The 16160-nt window shown below is 63.2% G+C and overlaps 3 protein-coding genes across 5 annotated transcripts; 2 read left to right on the top strand and 1 right to left on the bottom strand.

Annotated features, from left to right (window-relative positions):
- The first annotated feature begins 1184 nt into the window (after nucleotides 1–1184).
- On the top strand, nucleotides 1185–3573 carry NDUFA3 (NADH:ubiquinone oxidoreductase subunit A3). The gene is made up of 4 exons (XM_065571487.1): nucleotides 1185–1662; nucleotides 2437–2511; nucleotides 2651–2728; nucleotides 3328–3573. The coding sequence occupies exons 1-4, from the start codon at nucleotides 1185–1187 to the stop codon at nucleotides 3417–3419; spliced, it is 723 nt and encodes a 240-aa protein (XP_065427559.1). The 3' UTR covers nucleotides 3420–3573.
- Nucleotides 3574–3915: 342 nt separating this feature from the next.
- Nucleotides 3916–8123, bottom strand: TFPT (TCF3 fusion partner). Of its 2 annotated transcripts, none has more exons than XM_065571484.1 (6): nucleotides 7980–8123; nucleotides 7239–7482; nucleotides 5553–5623; nucleotides 5135–5204; nucleotides 4739–4978; nucleotides 3916–4590 (listed from the first exon to the last, which is right to left on the bottom strand). In XM_065571484.1, exons 2-6 carry the CDS (start codon nucleotides 7476–7478, stop codon nucleotides 4462–4464), a joined length of 750 nt encoding a protein of 249 aa, XP_065427556.1. In that variant the 5' UTR covers nucleotides 7479–7482; nucleotides 7980–8123; the 3' UTR covers nucleotides 3916–4461. The 2 variants fall into 2 exon arrangements, with proteins under 2 accessions (XP_065427556.1, XP_065427557.1); XM_065571485.1 differs by having other exon boundaries at nucleotides 7928–7998.
- On the top strand, nucleotides 8124–16123 carry PRPF31 (pre-mRNA processing factor 31). Of its 2 annotated transcripts, none has more exons than XM_065571482.1 (14): nucleotides 8124–8238; nucleotides 8830–9009; nucleotides 9341–9401; nucleotides 9653–9778; nucleotides 10609–10706; nucleotides 11313–11419; nucleotides 12039–12208; nucleotides 12334–12491; nucleotides 13045–13134; nucleotides 13366–13493; nucleotides 13831–13903; nucleotides 14363–14491; nucleotides 14914–15012; nucleotides 15480–16123. In XM_065571482.1, exons 2-14 carry the CDS (start codon nucleotides 8839–8841, stop codon nucleotides 15606–15608), a joined length of 1539 nt encoding a protein of 512 aa, XP_065427554.1. In that variant the 5' UTR covers nucleotides 8124–8238; nucleotides 8830–8838; the 3' UTR covers nucleotides 15609–16123. The 2 variants fall into 2 exon arrangements, with proteins under 2 accessions (XP_065427554.1, XP_065427555.1); XM_065571483.1 differs by having other exon boundaries at nucleotides 9695–9778.
- Nucleotides 16124–16160: the final 37 nt, after the last annotated feature.

The raw sequence follows: 16160 nt of genomic DNA on the forward strand, positions 1-16160 counted from the left end.
CCACAATGGAAAAACCTCCACTTCCGATTCTGATGGGGGCCCAAATGCTGCGGGGGGGGCTGCACCTCTGCTACATGTATTACAGTAGTGCCAACCAACCTCAGGGGCCCCGTCGCGCCAGGCGCTGCACAATCCCCCCCCACACACACACACACACTGAGCTTAGGGCCACACAGACCCCCCCACACACACACACACTGAGCTCAGGGCCTCCGTTGTGCCGGGCACTGCACAGTCCCTCACAGACACACACACTGAGATCAGGGCCCCGTCGCACCAGGCGCTGCACAGACCCCCCCCCCACACACACACACACTCACACTGAGCTCAAGGCCCCGTCGCACTGGCGCTGCACAGACACCCCCCCCCACACACACACATTGAGCTCAGGGCCCTATCAAGCCGGGCGCTCCACAGATCGCTCCCCCCCAGACTGAGATGGGGGGGGTCCCATGGCACTGCACGCCGCACAGACCCCGTGCCCCGACTGAGATCAGGCCCTGTCGTGCTGGGCGCTGCATGGACACAAAGTGAGGGGCACTCCCTAGAGCTCACAGGTGAATAGACAAAGGAAGGACTGTTCTCCCCATTTCACAGACGGGGAAACTGAGGCACAGAGCAATTCAGTGATTTGCCCATGGGGGGGGGGGGGGTAGAGCCAGAAATTGGACCCAGGTGTCCTGAGCACAGCACTATGCTTTACCAAGACCAGCCTTAGGCTACCTTGCACTAGCCCTGCCACCCAGCCAGCCCTGGGAGGGGAGTGGGGTCTAGTGGTTAGAGCAGGGGGGGCTAAGAGCTAGGACACCTGGGTTCTCTCCCTGGCCCTGGGAGGGGAGTGGGGTCTAGTGGTTAGAGCAGGGAGGGCTGGGAGCCAGGACTCCTGGATTCTCTCCCTGGCCCTGGGAGGGGAGTGGGATCTAGTGGTTAGAGCAGGGGGGGCTGGGAGCCAGGACTCCTGGGTTCTTTCCCTGGCCCTGAGAGGGTAGTGGGGTCTACTGGTTAGACCCCAGAGCCAGGAAGGGAACCCAGAAGTCCTGTGCCCACTTCTGAAGCGCTGGGGACTGAGGCCGCTGGGCAGGGAGCCTGGCCACCCCAGCACGGGGCCGTGTGGGCCCCACCCCCACGTTTCCAATAAGACTGGCTCTGAAAGTCCCCGCTGACTCAGCGGAAGCAGCTGGGTGATGGGGGGGGGGGTTGCCCCTGGGGGGTTCCCTCTGGGGAGAGGCGCAATGGGGCCGCTGGCAGGGGCACTCAGCAGCCACTGCTGTGGGGCCGGCATGTCTCCGGGACCCTCTCAGCCCCCCCCCAACTTCTGCCCCCCCCATTCCCAGCGGGGCGGGGGGCTGAGGACTTGCCTCAGCTCCTCCTCCCCGCGCCCCGTGCCCCACCCCTCAAATCCCAGTCTGGAGGGCAGATGCCCCCAAGAGCTGTTATTGGGGTTCAGATTTTTTTTGGGGGGGGGACCCAGGAGTCCCGGCTCCCGTCCCAGAGCCGGGCTAGTGGTTACGGAGGCGAGGGCGGGGCTGGGAGCCAGGACTCCTGGGTTCTCTGCCCGGAGGCGGGCGGGGCCAGCGGCCCCACACTACAAGTCCCAGGCTGCCCGGCCCGGCCCGGGGTTTCCTTCCTGTGCGGCGGGAGGGAAGATGGCGGCGCTGAGCAGTGAGTGTCTCCTTCATGGGGCAGGGAGCCCGGCCTGCGCTGCCCCAGCTGGGGGGGATCTGTGCTGGGGGGGGCTGCCCCAGCTGGGGGGAGAATGGGGGGATCTGTGCTGGGAGGGGGGCTGCCCCGGCTGGGGGGAGAATGGGGGGGATCTGTGCTGGGGGGGGGGCTGCCCCGGCTGGGGGGAGAAGGGGGGGGATCTGTGCTGGGGGGGGCTGCCCCAGCTGGGGGAGAAGGGGGGGGGATCTGTGCTGGGGGGGGCTGCCCCAGCTGGGGGGAGAAGGGGGGGGGATCTGTGCTGGGAGGGGGGCTGCCCCGGCGGGGGAGAAGGGGGGGGGATCTGTGCTGGGAGGGGGGCTGCCCCGGCTGGGGGGAGAAGGGGGGGGGATCTGTGCTGGGAGGGGGGCTGCCCCGGCTGGGGGGAGAAGGGGGGGGGATCTGTGCTGGGAGGGGGGCTGCCCCAGCTGGGGGGAGAAGGGGGGGGGATCTGTGCTGGGAGGGGGGCTGCCCCAGCTGGGGGGAGAAGGGGGGGGGATCTGTGCTGGGAGGGGGGCTGCCCCAGCTGGGGGGAGAATGGGGGGGATCTGTGCTGGGAGGGGGGCTGCCCCAGCTGGGGGGAGAATGGGGGGGGATCTGTGCTGGGGGGGGGGCTGCCCCAGCTGGGGGGAGAATGGGGGGGGGATCTGTGCTGGGGGGGCATCTGCACTGGGGGGGGGGCTGCCCCGGCTGGGGGCACATTAACCCTTCACACTCCATTCTCCCCCCACCCCCCAGAGATCGGCGCCTTCCTGAAGAACGCCTGGGCCACGGAGCCCGTCATCACCGTCTCCTTTGCCATCGGCATCCTGGGTGAGTCGCGACCCCAACCCCCCCAGTGCTGCAAAGGGGCTGGCACAGACTGCCAGGGGAGAGCGCCCCCTGCTGAACCCCACCTCTCCCTGGTGCCCGCAGGGCTGCGCTGACGCTCTCCGTGTCTCTCTCCCTGCAGCCGCCGTGGCGCCGCTGCTCAGCCCCTACACGAAGTACTCCGGCATGATCAACCGCGCGACGCCCTATGTGTACCCAGGTGAGGGCTCCTGGCCATGCTGCCCCCGTGGGGCCTGGCCCCCTCCTCGCTAGCTGGGAGAGGTGCCAGGCGCTGCACTGGGGCATGGGCTCTGCCCTGACTGCAGGGGAGAGCGCCCCCTGCTGACCCTCCCCACTCACTGCAGCACAGCGCCCCCTAGTGCTGTGCCGGCTAGTACTGACTTGGGGGTGGGGAGCATGCACCTGGCTGAGCCCCCTAGCGCTGCCCTGGGGCAATGGGGATAGCACTGACTGCCAGGGGAGAGTGCCCCACCCCACTCCCTGCACCACAGCGTCCCCTACTGTGGGCCCCTCTTCCCCACACCAGGGCAGTCAGATCAAGTCTCGGCTGGTTGGTTCCCCCAGCTGAGCCTCACGGCCACAAGGGGGTGCTGCAGCTTCAGGGTGCACCTTAGGCAGCGGGTAGCAGCTGGGCTAATGGCAGTGGGCCCCTGACCCCTCAGGGAGGGGGTGAGCCCCCACTGACTCAGTGCAGGGGTGGCTTTAACCCCTTCACCTCTGCACTGTCCCCTGGGGGAGCCCCTTTACCCACCCCCCCCAAGGGATCCCTCCCCCTAAGCCGCCTCCGCCTCTCTCTAGTGCCTGTGCGAGACGACGGCAACATGCCCGACATCCCCTCCCACCCCTGCGACAAGGAGGGGCCCAACCTGGAGTGGCTGAAGAAGCTGTGACACCCCCAGGGCCCTGGGGAGTTGGTCGCCGTGATGTGCTGGCTGCAGAGGGAGCCTTCCCCCGGACCAGGTCAGCGCGCTGCCCCCTGCTGGCTACAGGGGGGTTTGGCTCTCTCCACCTCCCCCCATGAATGGAATAAAGGTTTTGACTTAAGGAACCAGAGTGTGTCTCACTCCCTGCTGGCTGTGTTAGTGTTGCTGGCACCCCCTGCTGGAGGGACAGGGCTGTGCTGCCTCTGTTAGTGTCACTGGTGCCCCCTGCTGGAGGGGGAGACTTGACGCATGCACAGCTGCTGCCCTCTACAGGCGAACAGGGGAAATGCATGCTTGCATGCACCTTTTAATGGCACTAAGCAGCAGGAGAGGCAGTGCAGGAGAGTCCCAGTGCTCGCTTGCTCCCGTACCCACAGACCATGCAGGGTTTGTTAAAGCTTTGCTGGGGCTTATGGGGGAGACACAGGCGGGGGGCCCAGTAGAGAATCAGGGACTAGAAAGCTGGTGTCCTGACTCCATTTATTACTAATTAGGGGGTAGCAATGACAGTCCCATCAACACAGGAGCCATGGGGCTGTGCAAAGAGCAGACAAAAAGATCAGACCCCACTCCCTGTTCAGAGCCAGGGGGAGAACCCACTGCCCTAGACCCTCCTCCTCCCCCCTTCTAACCACTAGACCCCACTGCCCTCCCAGGGACAGAACCCAGGCATCCCCACCCCCTGCTCTATCTCGGTACAGCAGAGTTCACTCAGTCTTTGTTCACTGTGGCCCAGGCCAGCGTCTCTTTATTTCCCTGTTACGTGACCTGCCTTGCTCCGCAGGGCTTTTACACCTGAAAGATTACGGCAGGAGTTTTACCCACCCTGGGAAACCTTCTCCCAGCCGGCTGGGGGCTCTCCACCCTGTCCCTGCTTGGCTGTCGGTCCCGCAGCACAGGAGACTGGTGTACAGGGGGTTAACCCTCTAGTTCACAGGGAAGGGCTGCACCCCTCCTGGTTTAACCCTTTGAGGGCCGGAGCGAGGGGCCGGGTCAGTTTCACTAGGGTTCAGTCAAAATCAGCGCAGGCCCCGGGGCTGGAGAACTTGGGGTAAGGGAGGAGCTTGGGCCGGGGCAGGGGCCAGCTGGAGGTAAGTACGGCATCCTGGTCGCAGGGGAACTCGTCCTCTTCTTTGAGCTGGAGGGGGGAGAAAGGGGTCAGACCCACAGGCCCATCCAGCCCAGCACCTGTCCCGAGCCATGAGCCCATCTAGCCTGGTATTCTGCCCCCCACCCACTTCAGCTCCATGTAGCTACCCCCCAGGAGCAAGGGGAGTGGCCGGTACCTGTGCAGGGAAGTCATCTATGGGGAGGAGGGCAGGGGCCAGCCGCCTGCCCCTCTGCTCCTTGTCCTCACGCCCGTGCCGGCGACGCTTCTTTCCAGTGGGGGTTTCCGCCTGGGATGGGCTCTTGGGCTCTGGGCCAGCCGGTGGGGGGCCAGGGAAGCGCCGGGGGGTCTCCTTCTCTGGAGGTTCGTTCTCAGTATTGCCTGGGGTGGGGGCTTCTGTGCTGGGGCTGCCTTCATCCTGGGGAGGGGGGACAGAGCCATTCAGCGGGCTCCCACCCAGGGCTCTCTGGAGCCGAAGAGGGCCACAGTAAAGGGCCGGCTTCTCTTGACAGCTCCAGAACAGAATCTGCCCCACTCCAGGGAAGGACCCCCTAGCGGGGAGAGGGGCTCCTACCTCTAGGACAATGGTGAGCTGGCTCTGTCTATAGTCATCCCCGTAGGAATCCAGGACCCTCATAAGGAATCTATAGGGGGGACAAAGAGCGAGACTGACATCAGGGCCCTGTCACACTGGGCGCTGCCCAGATCCAGAATCACAGATCGGGGACGCCGAGCGCGGCCGAGACCCAGAGTTGCCGAGATCTGGGCCCCGTCGGGCCAGGCGCTGCTGAGACCCAGAGTCGCTGAGATCGGGGCCCCATCGCGCCGGGCGCTGCCCAGACACAGAATCACTGAGATTGGAGCCTGGTCGGGCCAGGTGCTGCCCAGACACAATGTCAGTGAAATCAGAGCCCCATCGGGCTGGGTGCTCCCTGGACACGGAGTTGCTGAGGCTGTCACGCTGGGCCCTGCCCCTGTCCCCGAGCTCTCACCTCCTCTCCTGCTTGAGCCGCCGCGTGATCTTCTGCACGTGGTGGAGTCGGTTCAACACCCTCTCGTTGACCTGGAGCCGGGGACGCAGACACATCAGGCCGGTAACTCACCCAGGCCGGAGCCTTCTCCCACAGCACCCCCCACCTCTGCCCAAGCCCCCTCGTCCAAGGGGTCACCCCTTGCGTAAGATGCGTCTTGCGGGACGGTCCAGGGGCCGAGTGTTCCACAATGCACCCCTGTGTTCACACCCCAGCCAGACTCAGACAAAGGCTCGCGAGCTGCTTTAATGTGTCTCCTTCACAGCAGGAGATGCAAACACGAATCTAATGAATGGTTAAGAACAGAGATTGGTTAACCAGGCTGCTTTCGCTGTGTTATTAACCAGTGATCAACTTGCCCTGTTATTAATTTCTTTGCTGTGCGAATTATCTATAAAGCAGATCATCGTACAGTTAATGGAACAAGGAATTCACACTCTTTTGGCTCTGAGGATCACTAATTAGGCTCCTGAACCTTTTCAAACAATTCAAACCCAATTCAAACAACTGAATAACCGTGGCGACTGCGTGCCAAAGTGACTGTGTAGTGTAGATGTGGCCTTAGCTAAGAAAGAGTGTGAGGTCTCCTTCCTTCCTCCCCCTGGTCTCTCAGCTGGAAAGGTTTATCAAGGGGGAGCTGACACTATTCAAAGGAGGGGCAAAGACCCCATGGGAGCCCCCTCTCTCCCTGCCCATTGCATTCGCCGCACCCGAGAGGACAAAGGAACCAGCCCATTTGGGGGTGGGAGTCCCGGCCTATAGAATTCAGTCAGCTGGAAGCACCCGGGGAAAGACTTTGCTTTGAATCTAACCGAGCTGAAGCAGGCACTAGAAAGCATTTTGATCCCTTCATATCTTGCTCTCCTCGTAGTTAATAAACTTGTTTTATCTACTCCAGGGGGCAAAGATAAAGCGTCTGGTAACTTCACTTAGCACTGTGAGCTGGTGTATGTTGTTCTCTTAAAGGAATAGCGGAGGGAGTGTTTCTGACCAGGAGAGGGCAGCGCAGCTGGGATTGGGGATGCATCAGGGGGGCATAATCAGGGCCGGTGAGAGCCAACTGACCGGCCAGGACTGGCTGGCCGGATGCAGCACATGAGTGTCTGCGGGCGACTGGCATGCTGGGGGTAGGTTGAGAGCCAGCCAGGCCTGGCTACAGCAGCAGGGCATTGGAAGAGCACCCCAGGTTATAGGGAAGGGGTGACAACTGCTCCCTGGTTTGGACTGTACCCAGCTATGCCACCGGGGGGCCAGGGGTGCTGGGCCCATAGAGGGCAGGCCCAAGATCTCTGGGAGATGTAATGAATGGGGCCAGGGCCCAGAGAGGGGATGGGGCCCAATGCCCACTGAAGGGGGTGGGACCCGTGAGGGGGCAGGGCCCAAGGCCCACTGAAGGGGGACAGTGGGTACCCTGGGTTGGTGGAGCAGGGGCTGGTGGTTATGAAGGAAGTGGGATGGGATGGGCACGTGTGGGGTGATGATTTAGGGATTAGGGCTGGGCCATCTCTTAGGGCGCTATGGGCCATGGGGGCTGGTGGTTTAGGGGGGGAGCCAGGCTGTGGCCAGTGGCTCAGGGGACAGGGCCAGGTTTGGTCCCCAGCCCTGGATCCGGATCCAGCTCCAGCCCGCGCGGCACCCCCTCCCCACCTGCTCGATCTCCTTGCAGCGCCGGCCCAGCGCCTGAATCTTCCGGCGGCCCAGCTCGCGCTGCCGCTGCTGGCTCTCCTCCTCCTCCTCGTCCTGCAGGTTGTCCCCGCTCAGCCCCCCGTCCACGAACTCCACCTCCGTCTCCAGCTCGCTCTCCAGGATGTTCCCCCCGAAGAGCGGGGGCAGCGCCAGCTCCGAGCCCGGGGGCACCGAGAACTCCTCAAAGCCCACCCCGGCCATGGCGCTGGGGGGGGTGGGGAGGGCAGCGATGAGATGGGGACAGAAAATGGGGAAAACGGGGTCTCCCCAACCAAGCGCTGAGCTGTGATTCCCCCCCTCCCCCGACTCCTCTGCTGTTAACACCCCCCACTAGGAACCCATCCCCCTTACAGGGACCCACCTTCCCCTTCTGCTAACACCCCCCCAGGGGCTCGATCCCCCCCCCGCTAACACCCCCCAGGGGCTCGACCCTCCCCCCCGACTCCTCTGCTGTTAACACCCCCCACTAGGAACCCATCCCCCTTACAGGGACCCACCTTCCCCTTCTGCTAACAACCCCCCCCGCTAACACCCCCCCAGGCCCCGACCCCCCCCCCGCTAACACCCCCCAGGGGCTCGACCCCCCCCCAGGGCCCCTCCAGCTGCCAGCACCCCCCCCCAGAGTCACATCCTCCCTTACAGGCACTGACCCCTCCCGCAGCCGGTGCCCCCACCAGGCACCCACGGGGATCCCCCGCTCACCTCCCCCCTCGGGCCCCGTTCCCCGACCCCGCCGGCAGCCGACGTCCCCTCCCGCAGCGGGGGCGGGGCGCAACCGGACGCGCGCTGATGACGCCACGAGCGGGGAGGGCGGGGCTAGCGCGAGGCGCGCTCGTTAAAGGGACCGGGGGGTGGGGGCGGGAGGCACCAGGAGCGCGGGGGTGACGCCATCGGCGCGCGACGGAAGCGGGGACTTGACGCACCGAGAGCGGAGACTGGGGAGTGGGAGGGGCGCGAGCAGGTAACGGGCGGCGCGCGGGGGCTGCGGGGCCGGGCCGGGGGCAGGTGGGGCCCATGGGCGGGGGGTCTGATGGGGCTGCAGGCGGGGGGGAGAAGGAGAAGGAGAAGGAGGAGGAGGAGGGGGTGCAGTGGGGCACAGATATGGGGAAGGAGAGGTGGGGCGGGCAGGGGCTGATGGGCCCGTAGGGGGGGCCGGGCTGGGGGCAGGTGGGGCTGCAGGCGGGAGGGGGAGGAGGGGGTGCAGTGGGGCTGATGGGGCTGCAGGGAGGAGCGGTTGGGGGGCAGGTGGGGCCCGGATATGGTGAAGGAGAGGAGTGGGGCACAGATATGGGGCAGGCTGGGGGGAGTTGGGGACCCCTGGGGGTGCTGATAGGGGTAGAGGCAGGAGGAGGGGTTGGGGGCAGGGGGAAAGGTGGGCTCACAAAAGGAGGCCTGACTTCAGCCCTGCTGGGGCTCTGGGTGGGGTCAATAGGTGGCCAGTGGGGTGGGATAATCCCTAGGGCAGAGGGTGTCTGGGTGGGATGTGCGGAGAAGTCGCCCCCACTCCAGGCTCTGCTCACCTCCGCTCCCTGCTCTCGCCTCGCCGCCCCAGACCTGAAGGATGTCTCTGGCGGACGAGCTGCTGGCCGACCTGGAGGAGGCGGCGGAGGAGGAGGACAACTTTGTGGATGAGGAAGATGAGCCGGCCATCGAGGATGTGCAGGAGGAGATGCAGCTGGACCTCAGCGTTGACTCGGTCAAGAGCATTGCCAAGCTCTGGGACAGCAAGATGGTGAGAGATGGGACCTTTCCTCTCTAGGGGGCACTGGTTCCCATCCAGCCCCAGGGCAGGGACTGGCTGGCTCAGGGGGGCAGGAAATGGGGCAAGGGGCCTCTCCCTTCTAAGGGGTGCTGGCTCCCATCTGGCCCCAGGCAGGGGGTGGGCTGGCTGGCTTGCTTGGGGGGCAGTGAATGAGACATGGGGCCTCTCTTCTCTAATGTCATGCTGGGGCATTGAGGTCAGCCCTGACTTGGAGGGGAGAGCATCCCCTGCTGCTCCCCTTTCCCCCACTTGCTTCATCTTTTCCAAGTACAGAAGAGCCTGCTGTGTTTTCTCTTGGCAGTTTGCGGAGATCATGGTGAAGATCGAGGAGTATATCAGCAAACAGTCGAAAGCCACAGAAGGTACTGGATCGGGGATGGGGTGTGGGAGTGCAGCTAACCTCTCTGCTCTGACTGCAAAGGTGGTACCATCAGTATCACAGCACCTCCTAGCATTGGGGTCAGCACTGTCTGTGTGGGGAGAGCGCCCCCTACTGAGCCCCTGCCTTGATCCCTGCAGCACAGTGCCCCCTAGCGCCACACAGGGCATTGGGACCTTCCCTGACTCCTGGGGGAGAGCGCCCCCTACTGAACCTCCACCCTGTTCCCTGCAGCACAGAGCCCCAGTGAGATCCTTACGTGCGTTCTCTCCGCAGTGATGGGGCCGGTGGAGGCGGCTCCGGAGTACCGAGTCATCGTTGACGCCAACAACCTGACGGTGGAGATTGAAAATGAACTGAGTGAGTGGCTGCCTCGTGACGGGTGTTGCTAAAAGAGACGCATGTGGGGGGTGGGGGCACAGTGTGTGTTTGGGGGTACAGGAGGTGCTGTGCGAGGGAGGGGCTCCATCTCCTTTGGCTCATGCTCTGCATGGCTAAGTCAGGGAAGTTCTCTGGCCTGCCTTGTGCAGGAGGTCACATCAGATGGTCACCGGGCCCCTTTTGTGAGCCTACAGAGTGCCTGCCCCAGCAAGGATGCGCTCCTGGCATACACAGCTCTGCTCTCCGCCATGTCCGCGACTGGAGGAGGTCCCCGGCGCACGGCCAGCCATCGGGGGCTACGCCGCGTGTAGTGGAGCTGGCTGACAGACTGGGTCTCCTTGCTCTGAGTCGGACTGAGAAACTATAACTTCCGATTTGGGACCTTCAGCTTGCAAGAGCAGAGGACAGGAAGCAGAAGGGTTAATTCTGAAGGAAACGGAGCCTGTGTGGCCTTGTGGTTAGAGCGCTGGGGACTTGGGAGCTGGGTTTATTCCCAGCTGTGCTGCTGGCCTGCTGGGTGGCTGTCCCTCGCTCTGTGCCTCGGTTTCCCCATCTGTGAAATGAAGATAAAGAAGGGCAGAGCGGTTAAGTGCCGTGAGATTGAGTTTGTTAAATAGGCAGGTGGGGTAATCCCCAGCTCTTGTCTATGTGCAGCCGTACAGGGCCTGGCTGGGGACATGCAGCTTCCCTTCTAGGGTCCGGGGGCTTCTGCAACAGAAGAGAGGCCCCCAGGTGATTTCCAGGGCTGTTCCCCCGTAACTAATAGGGTGGGGTCTCGTCCCTTCCCCTCCCCCTTTGTGTCCCATCAGACATCATCCACAAATTCATCCGGGATAAATACTCCAAGCGATTCCCCGAGCTGGAGTCCCTGGTTCCCAATGCTCTGGATTACATCCGCACGGTCAAGGTGTGTGCTGCTGCTGCTAGTGGTGGGGTAGGAGGGATGAGTGACGGGCAGAAGGGAGGGCAGATGCATGTTAGGAGGAGGAGGTCTGGGGCTGGGCACGGGGTGGGGGGTGAAGGGCAATGTCGGGGGAGGGCAGGAACTGAAGGGGCCTGGGGGAGAGGAGAGCAAACACTGAACATCCAGGTGCTTGGGGTGACCCAAACCTCTGAGTTGCTGGGGTTGGGTGGCGACAGGACCGAGGGTCTGGCTGCCAGGGGGTGGGCACTGAAGGCCCAGATGGGGGTGGGGGAGGGAAGCCAGGTGGTGTGGGCATTGAGGATCTGGGTGATGAGGAGGTGGCACTGAGGGTCTGGTTGAGGGGGGTTGGGCACTGAAAAGCCAGACCTGGGGGGAGGGGGTAGCTGGGTAAGGTGGGGGTGGGCACTAGGGGTCTGGGTGACGGGGGTGGGGGGAAATAGCCAGGGTTTGGCTCTAGCTGGGGACCTGCTGTCTTCTGCCGTCCCCCTGCCTTGCGGTGCCCTTGGTGCTGTGTCCGGGCTGTGTCCGTGTGTCTGTCCCAGCCCTGCTGACTGACCCCCTGCGTTTGTCTGTGTCGTCCCCGCGCAGGAGCTGGGCAACAGCCTGGACAAGTGCAAGAACAACGAGAACGTGCAGCAGATCCTGACTAACGCCACCATCATGGTGGTGAGCGTCACGGCCTCCACCACGCAAGGGTACGCTGGGCCGTGGGCCCCACCTTCCTGGATCCCTGCCCTGCTGTGGGGGAGGGGTGGGACACCAGGCTGCGGGGGCTCCCATCCCCTGTTCCCCCACCTGCTACTGTAGTGGGGACCGCAGCCGCAGGCCTCCCCTATGCTGATCCTGCCTACCATGTGGGTGGTGGAGCACTGGGCCCTCCTTCCTTCCTATCTTCTGCCCCCAGTGCTCCGTTTCCCATACGCAGGGACCTGACCCCTGAGCTGGAGGGTGGGGAGAGCCAGGAGGCAGGACTCCTGGGTTCTATCCCTGGCTCCAGTCCCTGCTGCCTCTGAGCCTGTCCGGGCATGAGAGATCCCAGGGGGCTGCTTGTGAGATCTGGCAGGAGGAAGCTTGGCCTGCCTTTCCCTTCTCCAGCCCATTTGTATGTTCTGCCCCAGAAGCAGCTGCATCTCAGTGGGAGGCACGTAGGAGGGAGGGGGGATGTGAGCCAGGGGCTTGGGCTGGGCCCAAACGGGACAGGGAATCACCTGCCCTGTGTCTGGAGGCCCCTGTCCGAGCCCAGGCCAGGTGCTGGGGTCTGCAGCCCCCCAGGAGGCCAGGGCGTGGGGGTCACCCATCATCCTCCCCCCGCAGGCAGCAGCTGACGGAGGAGGAGCTGGAACGCATCGAGGAAGCCTGCGACATGGCCCTGGAGCTCAACCAATCAAAGCATCGCATCTACGAATACGTGGAGTCCCGCATGTCCTTCATCGCCCCCAACCTGTCCATCATCGTCGGCGCCTCCACCGCCGCCAAGATCATGGGTGAGGGGCTGCGGGGGGGGGGGGCACGGGACCTCTCCCCGCTAGGGAGCGCTGGCTCCCAGACAGCTGGGTCCCCCCGCCGCTGTCAGGCCGAGCGGGTCTAATGCTGCCCATCCACCCCACAGGCATCGCTGGCGGCCTCACCAACCTCTCCAAGATGCCGGCCTGTAACATCATGCTCCTGGGAGCCCAGCGCAAGACTCTGTCCGGCTTCTCCAGCACTTCGGTGCTGCCCCACACGGGGTACATCTACCACAGCGACATCGTGCAGTCGCTGCCCCCGGTACGGCCCCTCTGCTCACGTCAGGTCCCAGCGCCTGTCTGCTCTATTCCCCCTGGATCCCACACCCCAATGTTTCTCACTGTCTCTGAGATCTTCCTGCCCCTCAGCACCCCGACGCCCTTCTGCTCTATTCCACCACCACCACCACCCGGCTACCCCCCAGCATTCTGATGTCCCCTCTGCTCTATTCCCCCCCAGATCCCACACCCCAATGTTTCTCAGTGCCTGAGCTCTTTTTCCCCCCCGCGTGCCCCTCCACTCTATCCCCCCCGGATCCCACACCCCGACATTTCTCAGTGCCTCTGAGCTCTTTCCTTCCCCCACCCCCAGCGCCCTGACACCTGTCTCTACGTCTCTCCCCCCCGGCCCTCCGGATCCCAGCATCCTGACAACCATGTCTCCCCATCTGTCGTCCCCTTCTCCCCCTGGATCCCAGGGCCCTGACGCTCCTCTGCGTCTCCCTGCTCTGTCCCCCCCCCGGATCCCGATGCCCCTGTGCTTCCTCGCCCAGGCTTGGCCTCCTAGCACCTTGACACCTCTCTTCCTCCCCCAGGACCTGCGGAGGAAGGCGGCCCGTCTTGTTGCTGCAAAGTGCACGCTGGCGGCTCGGGTTGACAGCTTCCATGAGAGCCCAGAGGGGAAGGTGGGTATCAAAAATATGAGGAGTGGGGTTTAGGGGTAAGAGTGGGGGAGCTGGGAGCCAGGACTCCTGGGTTCTCTCCCCAGCTCTGGGAGGAGAATGGGGTCTAGGGGTAAGAGCAGCCCCCTTTGTGTGTGAGCTGACCCCCTAGCCTTGCCCAGGCTGTGCCCTCCCTGTGCGCAGGGGAGCGTGGTGACTGCCCGCTAGTTCTCCGTGTCTCCCCTCCCCGGGCAGGTGGGCTACGACCTCAAGGAGGAGATTGAACGGAAGTTTGACAAATGGCAGGAGCCTCCCCCTGTGAAGCAGGTGAAGCCCCTGCCGGCCCCCCTGGATGGCCAGAGAAAGAAACGAGGAGGCCGCAGGTGAGAGGGGATTGAGTGGGGGGCTTCCAGGGGGTGCTGGCTCCCATCTGGCATCTGGGTGGGGGGCTGGCTGGCTGCAGAGGGTGGGGAATGGGGCATTTGGCCTCTCTGCTCTAGGGGGCGCTGGCTCCCATCCAGCACCAGGACAGGCACTGGCTGGCTCAGGGGGGCAGGGAATGGGGCATGGGACCTCTGCCCTCTAGGGGGCGCCCCACTCCCTTCCCAGAGCTGGGAGTAGAACCCAGGTGTCCCAGTCCCATAATTCAACCACATCTGCGCACCAAGCACTGGGCGCCATGGTCAGTCCAGCACCAATCCACCTGCTGTTCCCTCCCAGGTATCGGAAGATGAAGGAGCGACTGGGGCTCACGGAGATCCGGAAACAGGCCAACAGGATGAGCTTCGGGGAGGTGAGCAGCCTACGACCTTCATCCCCTTCCCCACAGAGATTCTGTTCCTGGCTCTGGGAAGGGAGCGGGGGCCAGTGGTTAGAGCAGGGGGGCTGGGAGCCAGGACTCCTGGATTCTATCCCCGACTTCCCCTGATTGTGGTTGTTCAGGCTGGTCTATGCATGAAGGATAATGTGAATTAAGGTTGGGGGTGAGCTGGCGGCTGATAGCTGCCCCTGGTGAATTCCTCGTGGATGGTTATTGTGGAGTTAATCCAGAGCCGCACTCTGTGTAGACCAACACTCGCTGGAGATGTGCAAGTTGTTCTCTCCCCCCCCCCCCCCCCCAAAATAGCACTTATACCTCCCCAGGGGGTACTTGGTGCTAGGCAGGGCCAGACTCTAGGGTGCTTTGAGCTCTCACCACTTGATCATCCTCCTTCCCTGTGTGACTCCTGGAAACTGCCCCTTGCCACCACAGATCGAGGAAGACGCCTACCAAGAGGACTTGGGCTTCAGCCTGGGCCACCTGGGCAAGTCGGGCAGCGGCCGGGTGCGGCAGACGCAGGTCAACGAGGCTACCAAAGCCAGGATCTCCAAGACCTTACAGGTAGCTAGGGGGATGGGGATGGAGTCATGTGGGCCGGGTACCCTCTCACGCCCCATAGTGCCATGACACTGGAGCTGATCCCGCCACCCCACCCCAGAGGCGGCTGCTCTCTGCGCCAAGCAAGCATGGTGGAGCAGAGCCCCTCCCTCCCATCAGGGACCAGTAGAGACCCCCTCCTCTCAGGAGCAATGGGGTTCCCTCTCCCCACCACACAGGCAGTTGGGCTCCCCCCTCTGAGCGATGGGCTCAGGCTCCCTGCAGACTCAGGCTGCGTTTTGAAACAAAGCCGTGATTCCGATCCCATCCCCTGAGCCTTCAGGCAGCCCCGCTCCCTGCTGGCGTTCCCCTTCCCAGTCTGTCATCGTCCCTGTCCCCCTCGCGCCATCCATGTGCTAACCCCGTGTGCCTCCGTCCCCGCCCAGCGCACACTCCAGAAGCAGAGCATGGTGTATGGCGGGAAATCGACAATCCGGGATCGCTCCTCAGGCACGGCCTCCAGCGTGGCCTTCACTCCGCTCCAGGTAAGCCCCATGGCTGCCACAGATCTGGGCTCATGAAGGACGTGGCCCCTCCAAGAGCAGTTGGGGGAGGTGATATTGACATGGCCTTTGACCCTCTTCCCCCCCCCCCCCACCCCCCATATCTCCTGCCCCAAATATCCCTGCAAGAATGAGGGGTAGGAAATAAATTTCCCACATGTGGGTAGGGGATGTTTCTGGCCCCGTCCTGACACAGCTGGGTACTGGCAGCTGTCAGACAAGGGATCTTGCAGCTCTTGTCCCATCTGGAGAATTCTTTACTGATGTCTCCCATAAGGACCACTTCCTGTCCTAAACTGACATGCAGTGCAGCTGTTAAAAGCCTCCCACCCCAGCCCTGAGCAAAGGGTCCCAGTATAAACACCCCCCGCGCCTCACCCCACAGGGGTCACGTCTCGGCATCAGGCGCGCATGGCAAATGCAAGTCCCCCTGTCTCTCTCTGTCTCAGGGTCTGGAGATCGTTAACCCACAAGCGGCAGAGAAGAAGGTGGCGGAGGCCAACCAGAAATACTTCTCCAGCATGGCAGAGTTCCTAAAGGTGAAGAGCGAGAAAAGCGGCATCATGTCCAGCACATGAGCCTCTTCCCTACAGACTCGCCCTTGCCCCCTCGCTCAGAGCCCGGCCGTGCTGGGAAGCATCGGGGAAGTTCTGGGGCTTTTGCTCCCTCGATCAGCAGGACCTGGCCCTTCCACCTCCCAGCCGTGGAGAAGCTGGGCCGAGCCAACCTGCTGTCTCCTGAGCATCTTTCTGTTCCTGGGGGGCCCCCTGCCTGAGCTCCACACAGGCTGGGGAGCTCTGAGTGTGTCCGGGGAGGGGAGTGAATTCACTGTATAAGGGGTGTGAGAAAGAGAGAGAGAGACTTGCTAGCTGTATAAACTAGTGGGTGTGTGTATATGAGATGAATGCAGAATGGCTGGTGCATCAATTTCTCAGTGCTCGTGTTGAAATCTCCCTTGGCTTGTGCCCGAGAGCAGAGGCGGGGAGTGGGCTAACAAAAGGGGGGTGGAGGGATGTTTATTGGGAGCAAACATGGGGGCTGAATCTGTCTTTTAAATTTTGTTTTTGGAAGAAATATAACAGGCTGGAAGCGAGTATCTCTGGTTCTTGTTGGGGGCAATTCTCTGAAAG

The sequence above is a fragment of the Chrysemys picta genome, chromosome 17 (assembly GCF_011386835.1).
Source record: "Chrysemys picta bellii isolate R12L10 chromosome 17, ASM1138683v2, whole genome shotgun sequence".
NCBI lineage: Eukaryota > Metazoa > Chordata > Testudines > Emydidae > Chrysemys > Chrysemys picta.

Coding starts and splice junctions, on each gene's coding strand:
- PRPF31 (XM_065571482.1), top strand. CDS start 8,839: ATGTCTCTGGCGGACGAGCTGCTGGCCGACCTGGAGGAGGCGGCGGAG. Junction 13,135..13,365: donor ATGAGAGCCCAGAGGGGAAG/GTGGGTATCAAA, acceptor CTCCCCGGGCAG/GTGGGCTACGACCTCAAGGA. Junction 15,013..15,479: donor TGGCCTTCACTCCGCTCCAG/GTAAGCCCCATG, acceptor TCTCTGTCTCAG/GGTCTGGAGATCGTTAACCC.
- TFPT (XM_065571484.1), bottom strand. CDS start 7,478: ATGGCCGGGGTGGGCTTTGAGGAGTTCTCGGTGCCCCCGGGCTCGGAG. Junction 5,205..5,552: donor CGGCTCAAGCAGGAGAGGAG/GTGAGAGCTCGG, acceptor TCCCCCCTATAG/ATTCCTTATGAGGGTCCTGG. Junction 4,591..4,738: donor TAGATGACTTCCCTGCACAG/GTACCGGCCACT, acceptor TCCCCCCTCCAG/CTCAAAGAAGAGGACGAGTT.
- NDUFA3 (XM_065571487.1), top strand. CDS start 1,185: ATGGGGGGGGGGGTTGCCCCTGGGGGGTTCCCTCTGGGGAGAGGCGCA. Junction 1,663..2,436: donor GAAGATGGCGGCGCTGAGCA/GTGAGTGTCTCC, acceptor CCCACCCCCCAG/AGATCGGCGCCTTCCTGAAG. Junction 2,512..2,650: donor CTTTGCCATCGGCATCCTGG/GTGAGTCGCGAC, acceptor CTCTCCCTGCAG/CCGCCGTGGCGCCGCTGCTC.